This window comes from Macrobrachium nipponense, chromosome 20 (assembly GCF_015104395.2).
Source record: "Macrobrachium nipponense isolate FS-2020 chromosome 20, ASM1510439v2, whole genome shotgun sequence".
NCBI lineage: Eukaryota > Metazoa > Arthropoda > Malacostraca > Decapoda > Palaemonidae > Macrobrachium > Macrobrachium nipponense.
The window spans coordinates 61,470,526-61,489,058 of NC_061089.1; the positions used below are offsets into that span (position 1 = coordinate 61,470,526).

General features: G+C 35.0%; 2 protein-coding genes across 3 annotated transcripts in view; both read right to left on the bottom strand.

Annotated features, from left to right (window-relative positions):
- LOC135226579 (cytochrome P450 3A2-like) overlaps positions 1 to 939 on the bottom strand; it is a 14,296-nt gene extending 13,357 nt beyond the window's left edge. Inside the window, exon 1 of the mRNA XM_064266269.1 lies at positions 782 to 939. The gene's annotated coding sequence lies outside the window, so the exon portion shown is untranslated. The remainder of the gene's footprint in view (positions 1 to 781) is intronic.
- Positions 940 to 6,889: 5,950 nt separating this feature from the next.
- LOC135226566 (cytochrome P450 6k1-like) overlaps positions 6,890 to 18,533 on the bottom strand; it is a 31,843-nt gene continuing 20,199 nt past the window's right edge. For both annotated transcript variants that reach the window (XM_064266250.1, XM_064266257.1), the window contains exons 3-7: positions 16,569 to 17,259; positions 14,768 to 14,986; positions 9,849 to 9,909; positions 9,430 to 9,620; positions 6,890 to 7,425 (exon numbers count right to left, since the gene is read on the bottom strand). In XM_064266250.1, coding sequence (XP_064122320.1) covers positions 7,259 to 7,425; positions 9,430 to 9,620; positions 9,849 to 9,909; positions 14,768 to 14,986; positions 16,569 to 17,259 — 1,329 coding nt within the window. In that variant the 3' untranslated portion in view covers positions 6,890 to 7,258. The remainder of the gene's footprint in view (positions 7,426 to 9,429; positions 9,621 to 9,848; positions 9,910 to 14,767; positions 14,987 to 16,568; positions 17,260 to 18,533) is intronic.

Consider the following 18,533-nt stretch of genomic DNA (forward strand, 5'->3'; position numbering starts at 1 on the left):
ATGTAAGTCAGTTTATCTGCTAAGTAAAGGACGTTGAACGTCGAAAGATCTTGTGGAAACTCCGTTGTTTATTTTTCCTTTGTGGCTTATACCTTTATTTATGGATTTATCACGTTCCAAACTTTCGTGATTCAGTTATACACACACACACACACACACACACACACACATATATATATATATATATATATATATATATATATATATATTATATATATATGTGTGTGTGTGTGTGTGTGTGTGTGTGTGTGTGTGCGTGCGTGCGTGTGTATGTGCGTGCGTGCGTGTGTGTGTCAATTTCCAGGTTCTAAAGAGTGAAAGTTTGTCAAGAAGTCGAAAAATTTCTTATAAACTATTTCTTTGCTTTGCTTGAGGTATCCTAGATCTTCATTCCTGCATACCTGAATAGCTTGTCCTTAATCTTACACAAAATTATTATCATTCGTTCAAAGCCACGAATAAACTTACTTTCAATTCTCTTCACTTATGTTCAAATTCTAGTTAAGGAAGGAAATCTTTTCATACCTGCAAAGGAAACTAAGAAAATATTCTATTCCCTTTAGACAAAAGTCATCATCAAAATAAAGTTAATTTTTGTTACTAATGGATGATTTTGTAGTTTTATTAATACATATATGTAATCAATGGATTATTTTGTAGCTTTATCTAATATATATAACATGTATATATATATATATATGTATATATATATATATAGTATATATATATTAGTGAGAGCGTGGTTCCATTATCAAATCTTTAGTGTACAGAAAATCCTTACTTGTGGGCGAGTCTGTTCCCTCGGAGCCTGAGTTGTGGATGTGGTCCAGCTGAGTGCCCCAGCTAGACTGACGAACGATGCCACATTACACACGTTTATTAATGCCCACTGGCGCTGTAAGCGGTCAGGGACTATTTTGAAGATGGTAATTGGGCACCGGTTTTAAAGCTTTCTTTGATCATTCTGTTTTACAAGGAAAACGTAAAAAAATTCACTGCTTCTTATAATGGTCCGAAAATGGAAGGTTGATGAACTGATGAACGTTCAGATTACAAACATTATTTCCACATTGTAAGCAGTCAGTAGCATTCAATTCGAGATTAGTGGATTGACGCATGCATATTCAAAATACAAACATTCAATTTCATCTATAAGGAATTGATGGTATTCAGTGCCTTAATAAGTTGAAGAAATACACTGACGAAAAACGCTGATTCATTAGAAAAAATACACTGCATTTGTATCCAAGGACAGCGTACACAGATATAAAGTCCAAACTAATCGTTGTATGACTCAGCACTCTCCAGCTAGGCTGAGTTTCACTGCTATAAAACTTTCTCTCCTACTGATGGGTACCGTAAGGTTCAAAGGGGTTGCAATCCTGCCTGTCACCCTATCTCCTTTCTACAACTAACCGCCAAAGCACTGTTTTTGTATCTTTACAGATAATCCAGTTACGGGCTGCTCTAGGAGCAAGAGCCCGTGCCAGCACAAGGCTGGCTGAATCTCCAACAACAACAAACAACAACAATGATATTTTTGTACACGATCTCATAGTGACGACAAAAAACAACAAAACTTTTTTTCAATCCCATTTATGTTCTAGAACATTTAATCAATTTATATACAAAGCAAATTTCTTTTAAGATAAGAGACAACAAATCCGTTACCCTTATCGTTATCACGCGTGTCAGTCCTAAACCTTTATCCTCCTCAGTTGTGTCGACGTTTTTTCAACATCCTCTTGATTAGATTATTACGCAGTTATTTTTGTTTCTTATTTATATTCTTTCCCAGAGAAACTTGCTGTTCCTTGTTCATTGTCCTTTGCCTTTTACCATGATAATGCTTGTAAAACTGCTTGTAACTCATTCTAATCTGGTCTCCCGAAACAAAACCTTTGTCAAGATATGCTTTCTAATGTTAAAATGTAACCTTTGGTAGAAGGAGGTGGCATCTTTGAATAGCCAGTAACTTGAGCAGTCAAGAATGAAGACATTAATTTCCTCGGATTTCTCTGGAGTTAGGAATATAAAGTTTCCCGTTGGTTCTTCAATATGGTAAGTGGAATAAGGGAAGAGCATAAGAACAGAGAGGGTTCTTGCGATAAGACAGTTTCAGGAAGAATCTCCAATTATAATGGTTGTTAAGGGCCAAGGGCATCGTTTGGTTTACACGAGGTCAGGACAGTTACAGCATTTAAATTTAAATTACCAATAATATCCATTGTAGACTGTATATTGTCACGACCAAATGACTCTATCTAGAATGATAAAAAAAATTGCAAAGAAAAATTGAAAAAGATATTCACCATAACAAGAGAGATAAGGCAATTAAAAAATGAATTTCTGATAATACAAACTGTTAATGTGAGGTCAACTTCAAATCTATCTAGACAGCATTGCGTGATCAGAGAAATCTGTTTGATTAATTTCTAATCTAATTCTTATTTATCACAAAGTATATGATTCTCTCTCCCGCCACTCTCAGTATATATATATATATATATATATATATATATTTATATATATATCTTATATATATATATGTATGGATAATATACACTTTTATAAATATCACATACTATATTATATATACGTATATATATATATATATATATATATATATATATATATATATATATATATATATATACCTATACCCTATAACCTTCTCTGCTCGAGTTTCAATGTTCTTTTCAGGCACTTGCTAGGATTGGTGACAGAGACCAAACGACCGAAGGATGTCGCCTCAGTTTTGACAGATGTCAGACAATACACTTCTGGTGACACCCGAACTGAGTATATACTATATGGGCTGGTATGCCCTACCAAATCGCATTTCACCCTAGCCAATTATCACGGCAGTTATCCCGACGAATCGGTATTATGCCTGAGTCCGACAACGGGGCAACCCGCTCCAGCATGCTGTTGAATTGGTGAAGATCTATGGCTGGTTCCTCCTCTACTCCATCGTCTGGAATCCGGACTCTGTCTTGACATCCAACTCCGACATCTCACTTGGAAGTTGCTACCTTTGAAGTACTAGAGCGTTGCCTGATGAGGAGTGTTCTTCCATTTGTTCCTTAGTGAAGAATTGCAAGCGACGAAGTCCTTCCTCTCGTACACAGACCAAGATTATTGAATTGGAAATTGATTTGTCGGCCTACTATTCCTTGTACTCATTCCTTGTTCTAAACTGTTCTCCTATTTCCATGATCCTATTATTTCATCTCCTTCAGACTCTCCAGTGATATTTGACTGTGCAATTGTGATTTGGTGAATTCATTGCGGAAGTGTTATTAGATCTGTGTTGGTCATGCTAACAGTTATTTTGTTATACTAGCATTTCATTTAATATTTGATATATCTCGTATTTTGCATAGTTTCTTTAAAGCATTGAACAGATTGGTAAGCTTTCCAGTTGTTAGTCTCTGTGTACAACGTTTCCCACTTTGCCAATTTGTGTAGACTTCCCTCCCGATGCGTGCCGTCTTCCGTAGTTCAACAGTACCACTCAACATTTACTGCCAGTGCCCTTCTCGGGATAGTATTGTTGAGACTTCATCAGGAGCAATTCTTGCTTACAGTGCTCTACCTTGTGTGTGTTTATTACTATTGAGAGATCTATCCTTGTTCCATGCACCATGTGTACTCACTAGATTTAGTGTTTTTTGCTTGTAACCCAGTGGCACATTTGTTCTTGATATTGTACAAAATATTCAATGATACAGAGCCAAGGAGCCAGTGAGAGCTCCTGCACTTTTCATTCTTCTGATTACCTTGGTGAATTATACTTGTAAGTGGACATAATACGTTTACCTTCAATCCTTTTTGTTGGAAATAATATATGGAGATTTGCCTAAGGTACATGTTTATCACTTTTTCTATTCACATGTGGTATGCCATCCTTAATCAATTGTCGTTTCCTAAAAAGGCATTTTTAAAGTAGAGCCAGTTCCCCCCAGGTCTGCACTGTGACAATATATATATTAATAATATATATATACATATATATATATATATATATATATATGTATATATATATATATATATATATATATATATATATATATATATATATATATATATATATATGGATATGGACATCTAGTTTTGCCAGATGAGAGAATACTGGGCGAGGAAATGCAGAAGACCTCAGCAATTAAGCACTTGGTAATTAGGTGAGAGAAGTGGATCACAACCAATGTAGAAAAATAACATGAACGTACCTAATTAACTATAAACTATTAATCACAATTAGTCCATTATAGGCAATTATATTATTACCTTGGCCTGCTACCTATTCTCATATATATTTGAAATTGCGTGCAAAAACAAATGCCTATTTTTGAGAGTATATCTATATATTGTTCAATTTTATATTAGAACTGGACCCATGCTACATTTATGTGAAAATGATGAGAACTTTATTTTCTCTTGCTCAGAATTTCTTTGATCATCTTCATCGTCACACAACATTATATGTCCAATTTTCAAGTATGAGATGACATCAGAGCAAAGGATAGGAATCTTACCTGGCCATGTGTGCTTTCGCAGCAAGTTTTGAATTCTTTTCAAAGCAATTTATGTATAAATTCAGTCATTACTAGATAGGGTTTAGTGTCATGTATGAATCTCATATTGAAAGCAGGCCTGCCATTCCGAAGTGAAAAACATTTAAAATAGCTGAAATCCTTAGCACTGCAACATTTCTATAGTTCCCATAAAAGCACCAGAATAAACAAAACGCTAAAGAACAAAAATTCACACATTTTGCGAACAAACAGCAACACGCTACTAAACGACTGAAACTACAATGTTCGACGCAGCAGATAGCCATTACAAGTTGGTAAGACTGTGACGCAAGTTGTTGCATCAAATTAGTTCACAGGAAAATATGTTTATTTTTTAGATAAACTGTGTTTGGTTAAATTTTCTATGATACCATTGGCTTTTGATAAAAATGTTCCTGGTTTGATATTCCTAGCTAAAAATCTGAGAAAAGTAAGACAGTAGTACTTCTACATGCGTTGTTATCTATACTGTAAGGCTGTTGAATAAAACTAAGTCTGCTCTTTAAATGATCTGATAAGTAATAAAGCAAAGAAATTGTGTTTTTAAATTCTTGTTTATTTTTCGCATATCAAACATTTTGATTGCTCCCTTTCAGTCTTTTTCAGCCGTTTATCTCGTACCCGTTATTTCAGCTTTGCTTGATAACACTGTCTTTTCGGTTTTATAATACTAGCCTTTTTCGTTTACGCTCCTCTTAGATATTCTGTTGGTATTGTAGGTCAACTCTTGGAGGAATAATGCCCATTATTCCTCCAAGAGGTCAACTTCTCTTTTCGCATTTCCATGACTTTTCCCAATTCTTTATGTTTCCTTTTCATTGTTTTTTTCTTAAACTACTCAACCTTACTTTCATTTAGGCCTACATATTTTACCGAATCTTCAGTTTTCATAATCTAAAGCGCTCTTTTGTTCTTACTTGTCTATGGTAAGCTTATCTTACTGAGTTAGTACAGTATTGGTTGTAGAAGGGGCAGTGGCTGGCGAACTGCGGCCAACCACGGGAATCTGTGCGGCCCGCGGAAGCATAGCGCAAATTAGAATAAAAAAACAAACATTATTGAGTGAACATCTATACGTGCCTGCAAAAGTGTGCTACAAAATTAGGGATCAGTTTGGAAGTTTGACTGATGAGTTTGAAATAAGGTTTTAGGATTTCAGACAGATTGATTTTAAATTCAACTTATTAACTTCTCCTTTCTCTGCTGATGTTGTTGCAGCACCTGATGAATTGTAGCTTGAATTCAATCTGATAATTCATTGAAGGAAATGTCTCACTCGCTACCATTAGTAGAGTTTTACAAGTCACTCTCATTTCAATGTTTTCCAAGTTTGAAAAATTTTGCAGCCATATTATTCTCTATTTTTGGTTCCACTTACATTTGTGAGCAGAGTTTTTCCTGCATGAAGACCAATAAGTCCAATAATAGGTCCATGTTGCCAAACACAAGCGTAAATGCAGGGATGAGAGGCTCTACAGCAACTTTGTGCCAGACTTTAAACCAATTGTAAAACAGAAGTGTGACCAGAAACATTTTCCCCATTGAATTGCTAGTGGTGGATTCAGAATTTGTTTGTTTTCATTAACCTTGTTGTCTATGTGTTGTATTTTCTTAGAGCACCGCCCGATTTTAAGAAGTCCGCCCTCTTCACTTTTCATGGTCCACTGATGCGGGCGTTGCTCTGAAAAGTTTGCCCACCACTGCCTTGGGGAACTTCTGTTACGGCCATTGGTAGATGGTCTTCCCGCCCAAGTCTTGTCTCTCCTCTTGGGAAAATGACGTTACTGAGATACAACTGCAGTCCGGTGCTTAAAAGCAATCAAGAAGAGTCAGAAAGGAGGAGCCGTATTGGCAGTGGCCGCTGAGGATGATACTGAGCACTTTAAATGTCGATTTCTCTGGGTCAGGTTAGGTCTTGGGACACCATTCTTAATTGATAAGGCCAGGTCATGGCTTTCCTATCACTCACAAAAGGCAAGAGGCCGCTTTGCTTCCAGGGGAAATAAACAACTTCTTAATTGTTATTTACTTGGGAAGAAGGTACACATAATGTACTTAATTTTTGATGAAAATAGTCCTTGTCAGTAAAAGACAATACACCATGACTTCCTTAGTAATTGAAGACAGGTTGGGATATTTTTTTTCTTTAAATACTTGTATGTCGGTTGGTATAAACCAGCTTAGAATAAACATCTCATTGAACTTCAGTGCTTTGAAGGCGTTACTTCACGACTCATTCAAGAGGATTTTTTGTTTTGTTTGTTCATTTGGAAGCACCAGCATACATATATACACAAATATATATAATATATATATATATATATATATATATATATATATATATATATATATATATATATATATACACATGCATACCTTGTACAACAACAGTTGCCTATTACTATGGAAAATAGTGACACAGTCGCAATGACCTATTGGGACAATTATTTCATGTAACTCCTAATTCATTATCTCTGTATCTCAGCATAGGCACATACATTTGTACATTATATTCAGGTTATCTTCAGTACAGAAAACTTTGCTAATTAATTACCTAAGGATGAATGTCTTTGCGTGATTGCTTTGACAAAATCAAAAAGAAAATAAATACAATTAGGGAAGGAGCTTCAATCAAGAATCATCTCGGTATCACAGCAGTCCCCTGTTTGGCACAGAAGGTTTCAGTCTTCCGTCAGAGGTTCGAGTACCAGGTTCACTGACGTGGGCATGATCAGGAATGAACTGTTTGCTAGGTCCAAATCGTGAAAACCTGGAGCCGTCTTCATGTCAAATGTCAGGAGTAGCGTGGATAGTGCTACCTTTGCTTCCAGTAGGGCGAATCGCATGGCTGAAAACAGACGAAAAGATATTAATGATTTCATTTTCTTGCCCATATAAAAACTCACGAACATATTTATATATTCTGTACATCCATATACATGTATTTATACAAACATATATATCTATTGTATATGTTCTCATGTATCTTCTTCGTGTTGTGACAACACTCTGATGATGTGACTAGGGGACACAAAACGTAGAATTAAACTATTCATGGACTCTTCTTGTTTTCCTGCCACTGCTCCTTTTAATATGTAGGAAAAAAACTGTTCCTGTTCTTTGATTATATATATATATATATATATATATATATATATATATATATATATATATATATATATATATACATATGCATGTATGTGCAAAAGCATTAACATTTTTCCGAGGTTACTGATTTATATACATATATATATATATATATATTATATATATATATATATATATATATATATAAATGTATATAAAACAGAAAGGGAATTATAATAATAATAGTAATAATGATAATAAAAACAATAAGTAAAATAAGAGACACACTTGTGAGACAAACACTAACCTTTCAAAGCAGTTTTTAAAATCGCCCACTGCCCACCCTTTTTTTATTCCCTTATTTTATGTGTATGTGATTTTATCTAATACCTAATTCATTTTTATGTGATTTTAATTCCAAGTGTACTTTTTTTTAATTTTAAGTATAATTTAGTGCATATGTTCTTATGTATCTTCTTAATGTTTTGATAGTACGCTAATGTTTGATAATTTGATTTATAGATGTCCCTGATGATGTGACTAGGGGTCACGAAACGTAGGATTTAACTATTCATGGAATTTGCTTGCTGACCTGCATCTGCTCCTTTTAATATGTATATATATATATATATATATATATAGTATGTATATACTGTATATATATAGTATATATACATACATATATACATATATATATATATATGTATGTATATATATATATATATATATGTATGATGTATATATATATATATATATATATATATGTATGTAGTATATATATATATATATATATATATATTATATATATATATATATATATATATATATATATATATATATGTTGGGGCTGTACTTGGACTTAAAGGACATCAGGGGGGGAGGGTCACTTTTCTTCTTAGCAATCTCAAAAACGATGGATTAGACTCTAATATGTGTCGTTTTGGGTTATTCTTACATGTCAACCCCCTTCCCACCTTCTCCCCCCTCCCCCGTCAGGGCTGAACTTAGACTTGAAAGGCATCAGAAGCGTCACTACTCATCTCAGCAACCTTGAAAACTAATATCTGTTGTTTTGGTTATCTTTACATTTCACACCCTTCTCATGCTACCCTCTCAATCAGTGCTGAACTTGGTCTTAAAGGGCATTGGGAGTGTCACTATTCATCTCCTTGACTTTGAAAACTATGGATTAGACACTAATATCTGTTATGTTCTGTAATTTTTACGTTTCCCCCTTCATGTACAACTCTCCTTTGGTGCCGGTGACGCCTTGACCCCACAGTCTTCATAACCATATGGTAAGTAGTAGATATATCCACTTTGGTTGAAATTGCTCAATGCATTTCGAAGTGTATGTGAAACATACACACACGCATATGCATCCATTTATATATATATACATATATATATATATATATATTAATATATCTATATATATTACTATATATATATTAATTATATATAATATATAATATATATGTATAATATATATATATGTATACATATTTATATATGGATGTAGTATATGCATGTGTGTGTGCAGAAACATTAAAACAATTTGGAGGTTCCTGACGTATGATAAAAGGAATCTAGCATAAATCTTGAGAGGAGATACCACAGTAACATTTTTTATTTTCACACTGCAAATATATTTACTAAAATTTACGAACTTACCATGAACAAGAAGTTAATATCACAACTTATGTAATAATAATGAATGATTAGTCAGATAACATAAAAAAGTAAACTATAAACATAATCTTACCTATGCAGTTCCTTGGTCCACCTCCGAAAGGCATGTGAGTGCAAGGCTCAATATCAGCCTTGTTTTCAGGCATGAATCGATCAGGGTTATAGACTTCCGGTTCTGGCCAGTATTTCTCGTCGCGGTGAATACTCCAAAGAGGGACCTCGATTATGTCTCCTTTCCTTACAGTGATGTTCGTTCCGGGAACCCTGAGGGAATAAACGAGGTAAAGAGAGAGAGGAAATTAGACCATTAAACCAAGGATTCGTCTTTGCAGACGAAATATCGTCGTTTAATTCTGCAGAATAGAAATAACATTCCTCTCGAAAAAGGAATATAGACTACACTGTAAGTGTATAGTCGACTATCTTTGACCATCCCGGAGGACTTGGTTTCTAAAGGGAAATGGTAACCCAAACGAAGATATCGCAACTTACTTGTAGTCTTTTGAACAAACTCTCTCTAAATTTGGAGCTGGTGGATAAAGCCTCAGTGTCTCTGGAACGAGCAAGAAAGGATTTTTACCCAAAGCATCCATAAAAGCGTTGGAACTTGAAGTGCATGCATTCATCAAATCATGCTCTCTCTCTCTCTCATAAAATTTACCTTGTCCTATTCTCAGTATTTTATCCAATGCTTAATATTCAGTATCTATTAACTCTCAAGTTATTGGGAGCACCGACTCCATAAGACCCATCATAACAAATTCATGGTTTGGGCTTATGAGAAAGGGGTTTGTTTAAAACGTTTACATGATAGTTTTCCACTAATTCCCAATTTATACACTCGGCCCTATGTGTGTAATTTACGTGATAAAAAATTCCAATGTATGAGCCAGGACATCTGCGGATGGGGCATTGGAAATGATACACCAAAAATGTCTGCCTAAGGGGATCTCTTGTTGGTGGGGCTGGGTTATCCTTCATAATCATTCTCTCGTTCGCTTATTCTGGTAATAGATGATAAAGTCGACTTTGGTGCTGGCTTCGGTGGGCTACATCTCAGAGATAATTTTCTTCATGGCATCCTCGTCTACTTGGTATTTCGGGGGCATTATGGCTTTGTCATATAATCTGATATTTTCTTATGGATGGGGCTGCGGCTGTTCTCGTTCGTCGTAGCACCTATCCAATGTTACACGTATTTCTTTATTGACTTGCTTGTTGGAGTATCCATTGTTCATAAGCATTCGAGAGATGTGATCAAGATCTTGGTGGGTGTCCTGCCAGGTAGAAGAGTGAGTTAAGGGCATTCTTACGAAGACCTTGATGATGGTTTTCTTGTACCTTGCAGGGCAATAGCTGTCTCTGTTTAGGCAGAACCATAAGATAGTCTGCTTTGTATATTTATATAGAGGTTCTTAAGCCGTCTTCCATCTTGCAGATAAGGACGTCGAGAAAGGGGAGTTGACTGATGCTATTAAATTCAACTTTGCAGTTCAGCGAACTGCATTGCTGGTAGTCGGGCGGATCGCTTCCACCTCATCCTCGTCGTCTGTCTACATGAAGGTGTCGTCTATGTAGCGGGCATACTTGTGCGGTCTTCGTATGCGGGAAAAGAAACTTTCTTCTACCGTTCCCATATAGAAGTATGCAAAGAGAACACCCAAAGGCGAGCCCATTTCAACACCACCTTTCTGTCTGTACATATGGCCCCTATGGGTGGAAAAAGGGGCCTTCTTTATGCATGTCTCAAGGAGGGTCCAAGTGATCCCTCCGGAATATTCAGCTGGGGCATAGAAGGGTCTCTATAGGCATGTTCAATGATTAGGCTAGTTATTATTATTATTATTATTATTATTATTATTATTATTATTATTATTATTATTATTACTATTAAGTAGATAGGCCATTGACTTGAAATTCAAGCTTCTAAAGAATATGGTATTCATTAGGAAGAAGCAAGAGGAAGTAAAGTGAACTACAGAGGGAAGAGATCCCACTTACTGAAAAAGAAAAAAAACATATAAGAATGTATTAAAATGCAAGAAGAGTATTAGGGTAGTAAAGTATTGCATTTTTGCTTGAACCTATGAAATTCCAATTGCACAGTCCAACGGTCTGAGAAATAAAGGACCCCTGGAACTGAGACGTTCGACCGTGAGGCATATTCACTGGATGTAGCTAAGCCAATAAACACAATCAAGAAGATACTGCTTTATCGCCCTTCATCCACGGACCTCGGGACGAGAAATGGAATACTTTCCCCAATACCAAAATACCAAAATACCAGCTTTCCCTCTTCCTAAAGGTAAGAGTAAAGAATTGTAGTATGGGTCATATAGCCAAAGCAGACCCAAACACAAATGACCTAAAACAGGGTACATTGATTTTATCACTATTATAAATATATGAAGCCTAACAAACAATACCTTTCGCGCGACATTTGCTGAAACTTTCATTAGATGTTTCTCAAAAGTTAGATGTGAGTCAAATGTTACACCTGGAATAGTTAAAGCTTCAGACTCCCTCAGTAAAGTTCCATTCACCTGAATGGAAATCTGTACGAGATCTGCTAATCGACAGTATTTTCGTTTTACTTGAGTTCAGCCCCATATCCCGCCGACTACACCATTCCCTGATCCGGCCTATGTCCCAATTTACTACACCCACAAGTGTTGCATCATCATCAAATGAACAATCTTGTTTTCCAGGCCAACAACGATGTCATTTGTATACGCTAAAAATGACATGGACCAAGAACATTGCCTTGAGGAACTCCCAGGCAAAATGAGAGATGGGAAAGCATCAATAAAAGAATAATTTCACTCTTAAGTAAAACAAAAATATGGTAAGTATGAGGTGTTTTTTTATAGTTACTTGTGTGAATTCTGAAATTGTTGTAATCATCAGATAAAAAGTAATATCTTTAATCTTATATATATATATATATATATAATATATATATATATATATATATATATATATATATATATATATATATATATATAAGAAGGTGAGTGAAAACTGGGACTGAACAAGTACTTTTGTAGTTTATTCTACATTTTCAAGTTCTCACTGAATACAAGGGAAATTGACAGAGCTTTATATATGAAAACAGAAGTGGATAGGGTTACAGTTTGTTAATCTGGGCAGCGTGTTCTTTAAGCAGAACAGACAAGTAAAGAGGATCAAGGTATAATACAGGAATGAGACCTACATTCGTTGTTGATGTGGCTTCAATAAAAATGGACTCCAACAGATCACTTTTGTGGTGATCGTTGACCCTGTAGATTATTGAGGAATTATCCCAGTTGATAGCATGGTCTGTCTCAAGCCAGTGACCCACAATGTCATTATTTGTTAAGCCTCTTGAAATTACATATTTGTGCTGAGAGCATTTCACTTTTAGTCCTTTTGATGTTTGACCAATGTACATCTAGCACAGAAATCAACAGTCTTGTAAATGGGAATTTGAAATTTACAAAACTCTTTATTTCTGTGCTAGACTTTCCCATATTGAATTATCCAGAACTGACAAAATAACCGGTTTTGATGTGACATCTTTATTCACTAATGTTCCTGTTAATGACTTCCTTCAGCATTTGGACTTGTATATTCTAGAATTGCATACCAATTCGTTATCAATTTGCCGAAAAAATTGTAAAATTACTTTCAACGGTAATTTTTACGAACAAATATTTGGTATGGCTATGGGAACCCTCTTTCGCCACTTTTGTCTAATATTTACATGGAGTACTTTGAGTCTAGACTTATTCCAAGAAATTTATTCTCTAAAGTGCTTTGGGTTAGATGTGGAGACGATTGTTTATGTATTGTAAAAGAAATTGTAAATATTCCTGGTTTCTTGCATACAATTAATAATCTTGTACTAGCCATAAAATTCAAAATAGAATATGAAGAAAATAATTGTATACAATTTTTGGATGTCTTAGTCATTAGAAAAAAACTCCAATTTTTTGTCTTAAAATATATAGGAAATAATTGTAATAGCAATTTTTTGATGTACTTAGTCATTGAAAAAACTCCAATTTTTTGTCTTAAAATATATAGGAAACCCACGAATAATTTGTCATATATTCATGTTTTCTCTAACCATGTTAAACAAATTAAGGTGTCAATATTTTCCAGTGCGTATCTTAGAGCTTAGAATTTGTAGTCCTAAATTTTTGGATAATCAGTTTAAAATTATTGATGAAATAGGAGATTCATTATGTTGCTACTCTCCATATTTTTTGGAACTTTGTAAAAAAAAAAGCAAAACAGACATATTACAATCTAACCCATTTTAAAAACTATCGATATTAACATATTTAAACGTAATGATATTTTGAGAAATAAACTAATTAAGAATATTCCGCCTAATTCAAACAATATTGTATACAGATGTAATAAGATTTATATCAATCAAACCAAACATCAAAAGGACTAAAAGTGAGAATCTGATGTTCTCAGGCTCAGCACAAATAGGCCATTTCAAGAGGTTAACAAATAATGGCATTGTGGATCATTGGCTTAACACAGGCCATGCTGCTAACTGGGATAATTACTCGATAATCTATAGGGTCAACGATCACTGCAAAAGGAATCTGTCGGAGTTCACTTTTATTGAAGCCACATCAACAAGGAACGTAAATCTCCATCCTGGATTATACTTTGATCCTCTTTACTTGTCTCTTTTGCTTAAAGAACACGCTGCCCAGACTAACAAACTGTAACCCTGGCCCCCTTCTGTTTTTACAAGCTCTGTCAACTTCTCTTGTAGGAACCTGACTGAAGGTGAGTGAAAACATCCCGGTTTTCACTCAACTTCTTATGTGCATTTTGTGATATTCTCAAGCACGTGTTCGTTCGTGATATATATATATATATATATATATATATATATATATATATATATATATATATATATTATATATAGTATATATATATATATATATATATATATATCTATATATATATATATAGGATTATAATGACTTTATGTACTGCCAATAACAGTTATATGTAGATCGACACACACACACACACACACTCACACACACACACACACACACACACACACACACACACATATATATATATTATATATATATATATATATATATATATATATATATATGTGTGTGTGTGTGTGTGTGTGTGTGTGTGTCGATCTACATATAACTGTTATTAACAGTACATAAAAGTCATATAATCATAAGTGGGCAAATTAATTGCAGTAAAGTATAGCTTATTCATTCAAGCTTCGAAAATTGATTTGAAGGCACTATAGTGTTTAATTTGCCACTTTCATATCTATGTACATGACGCTCTCACTAACGCTCCCTGACAAACATAAACTGACGCACTCATTTAAATTCATAGAATCTCAATATTCGGTATACTATACCTACCCATTATGCATGCATCTAAGTATTTGGCGTCCATTACTCCTTGGTATGTTATTGTTCCTTCCTTCCTAACTATTTCCTGTAGCTCTTGACGAAGTCGCTGCTGAGCTTCGGGGTTCTTGGACGAGAGGTACGATGCAATTGCGATAGTCGTTGCTGTCGTATCGTAACCGACGACGATGAACAAGATGCTCTGCGAAATTATGGTTGCGTCGTCGAGAACTGCCAAAGACATAAGGGTATGAAGGATTATTTTATGCTCAGATTACAAGAAGTATATTTTTTTTTAATGCCGATCAGTGTGATATATTTAGTTCTTTTAAGATGGAACATTTACTAAGTTTCTCTTATACAGCTTTGACGACAAAGGTTCGAAATACGATCTTAGAAACCAGCTTTGTTTCAAAGCGAGGAAAAGTCATTTGCTTTAACATGACATTGGAATTAAAGCATAATACTTGGTAGCTGGTTCAAAAAGGAAAATTTCAAGATTGGTAACTAAATTTTAATTAGATTCGTGCAACAAATAGAAATTATGAAGTTGAGCTCCACTACAAAGAGCATAGGTCACTCACGCAGGACGCAGCCTTTCACAGGTGTTACCATAAAAAAAGAACAATAAACATAGAAAGAAACAAGAAAGGCCGTTAACAAAGATACATCTGGTAAATTCCTCACAAATATGGTTAATTTATTACATTATTCTTATATAAAACAGCTAGCGCGATTGCTTTTTTTTTTTTTTACATTCTTTGAAAGGAACAGGACGATTTGGAAGACCCATTTTAGCAAAATTATTTTATTACTACATTTTTAATCAAAGTTCTTAAAGCTCCTAAATTACGGCCTACTACATACTGGAAACATATTTTTAGAAAATCTTATGATTATATGCCATGGAATTTTTAAACTACGTAAAGATTTTGAAACCATGGACTGTAATGATAGATTCTGGCGAGTCAGTTTCTAAATAATTTGAAGACTGTAAAATACGGTTTGAATTTTTGTAGGAAGTTTATAAAGAATTAAAATGTTTTAAGACTGTGCTGCAGATTTTGACTGGGTATCTTTGAATCTAGAAGATTCTAAATCGTCCAGAGACAGGCGGAATTTTTTATTTGTAGACGTTAGACTCTGTCAAGTACATCAATAAATAGGTTAACGTTCGTAGTATAATAAAAATGATTTTCCAAGTGGAAAATTTTTGTTCATCGCTTTCTCATTATGTATATTATTCCACTTTTCATTACTCATCAATTATGAATAAATTTGGTTTCTTGATGGTGGGATTTCTTTGTCCCAACAGTTATTGCAATTTTTTTTTCGTATCTATTACTTTATCAGAATGCAAAACGCTAAGCGCCCGAAGCGGCGATCTTAGACAGCCTAAAGATTTTAATCATAGCCCAAGTTTTGGCGGATCTTTTTAAACATTCTAAATGTTGCTAAATCCTGTCGAGACTTTGGAGGGATTTTCTCGATAATCCAAAGATTGCTAAACCATAAGCCATAATCTTGTAGGACGGTTTTCAACAACCTATAAGATTTTGAATTAGCGAGGTAGCCTTTAATATGACGTTTTTAATTCATCTTAAAGGTAAATATCTAGTTTTTGTGGGCCGTTTTAAGAAAAATCAATAGATTTTTTAACCACGGGTTAGTGACCAAGAAGACTAAAATTTCTATTGAACTGTTATCGAGAAATCCAAGAAGACTTTAAAATTTACATAAAAAAAAGATATAGATGGTTACTACCCTACATAGTTATTAACCTCCTATAGGACAACATCACCAGGGCACCTACTCTTTGCTTTGGTCTGATCATCAGGAAAATTTTTTTCACTGGCTTGTGCCTCTAAGAGTAAGTCTAAGAAGTCACCCCTTTTGGCTCCCCTCCTTCTCGCTGCGATGGTCTCTTCTGCAACTTGTTGGAAGAAGAATTTCTCCTCTGGGAAGACCCCTAAGTCTATGAAACCGGTTATAAATGGAAAAGCGGCAACCACCATGAATTTCAAAACTCTCAGAGGCCCAGCTGCGAAAAAGGGCGGCACCTTCGCAGGGAACACGGCATCCTCGTCTTCGAAGGAGTTGCATTCAATGCCAAAAGCACAGGAGGCGATGGTGTCTATGGTGAATCTCCCACATGCCTTTTTAACATTGATATAGGAATTCTTGGTAGCCTCCTTCAGGCAGAATGCCTTCAAGGCATCAGCCTTCTCAGTGACCAGGTGGAACATGTTCTTCAGCTTCCCTGATGTGAATGCAGGCGTCATGAGGTTTCTCAATCTTTTCCATTTCTCTCCGTTTTTATTGAACAATGATTCATTCAGTGTCCGATCATTTTTATGTAAGGAAGTGAATGTCTGTCTATCCGAAAAGTGATCGAAATCTTTGACCAAAATTTGCTTAATCATCTCTGGATCAGATATGTAAAGAACAGGCGACAGAAGGACGTATGCCCCGCCAAGGCCTTCTTTGGTGTAATTTCTGTAGACCTGTAGAAGAGCAACGATACGAAAAAGCTATGGATCATCCTTTGTTCCTAAGTTAAAAGAAGATATCAAAGTTGTGCAACTTTAAGCAATGAACGAAGTTGCTTAAAGGCCGCCACTAACGTTCAGTTATGCCTGCACAATTATACCTCCACGGTTGTACCTGCACAGACATAAATGCACAGGTATAACTGAGCGTTAATGGTGCATGGTGTAATTTCATATTAATATACTTCTCCTATCTTGGCTAATATTTTTCTATAACAAAGGATAATTACATGAATAATATTCTTAGTATGAAATACATTTTAGTTTGTGAGAAAAATCTCTGTATCAACTCTATTGTTTAAAATTTGGCCTCCTTATTTGGACTAATTCTTACTCTGTTACTGACGAAAAGCATACAAAACCTTCCACTTTTCGTAGAGTACATTTGCAAATTATAGTGACAATAACGTTATTCCGTCTAACACCCTTTATTTTTTTCCAAATTCATATTTTCTGGAAACTCAAACCTTACAAGAAGACAGTTTACCTTTATGTATTTCCTAGCACAAGTTGCAATATATTGTTTAGCAAATTAGTTGCATACAGGCACACATAGCCTGTCACATTTCTGTGATCTATTATGTCTAGTGATAAAATACATATACATTTATGTGCATGAAAATCCACAATCATTCCTCATATACACATGCAGGAACATAACAGAAATACATTCAAACATGTACGTATATGCAAATGAACACATGGGAACGTGTTATACAGAAATAAATTTCTGACTCATATCAATACGGAACCTGTCTTTCAATTCAAGGAAGAGTCCAGGACGTTAGGGAATCATTCACACAGGTTATAAAAGAAGTTGGAACCCCATTCCTGAGGTTTTCCCTGAGCAGGCACCTGGTGCCTATCATACCAGCGAAGTTGGATAAAATTCTCTGGTATGGGAACAGGTTTTACATAAATAAGTTTCTGACTCACATCGGGACCAAACCCCAGTCTTTGGAATGAAAGTCTAGGGCGGTGGCAACCTAAGTACTCACTACCTGAGGTTTTTTCTGGGGCAGGTGCCTAGCGCCTAACATATTAGCGAAGATGGGTACAATTCTCTAGTATGTTAGGCACATAGGAAAATCTTCAGGTACAGGGTACTTAAGTTCCAACTTTTTTTAGGATCTACGTGGATGAATTGGTAATATCTAGACTCTCACTTGAGAGACCTATGTTCTGTCTTGATGTAAGTAAGAAAAATGTTTTTGTGAAACACTTTCCCA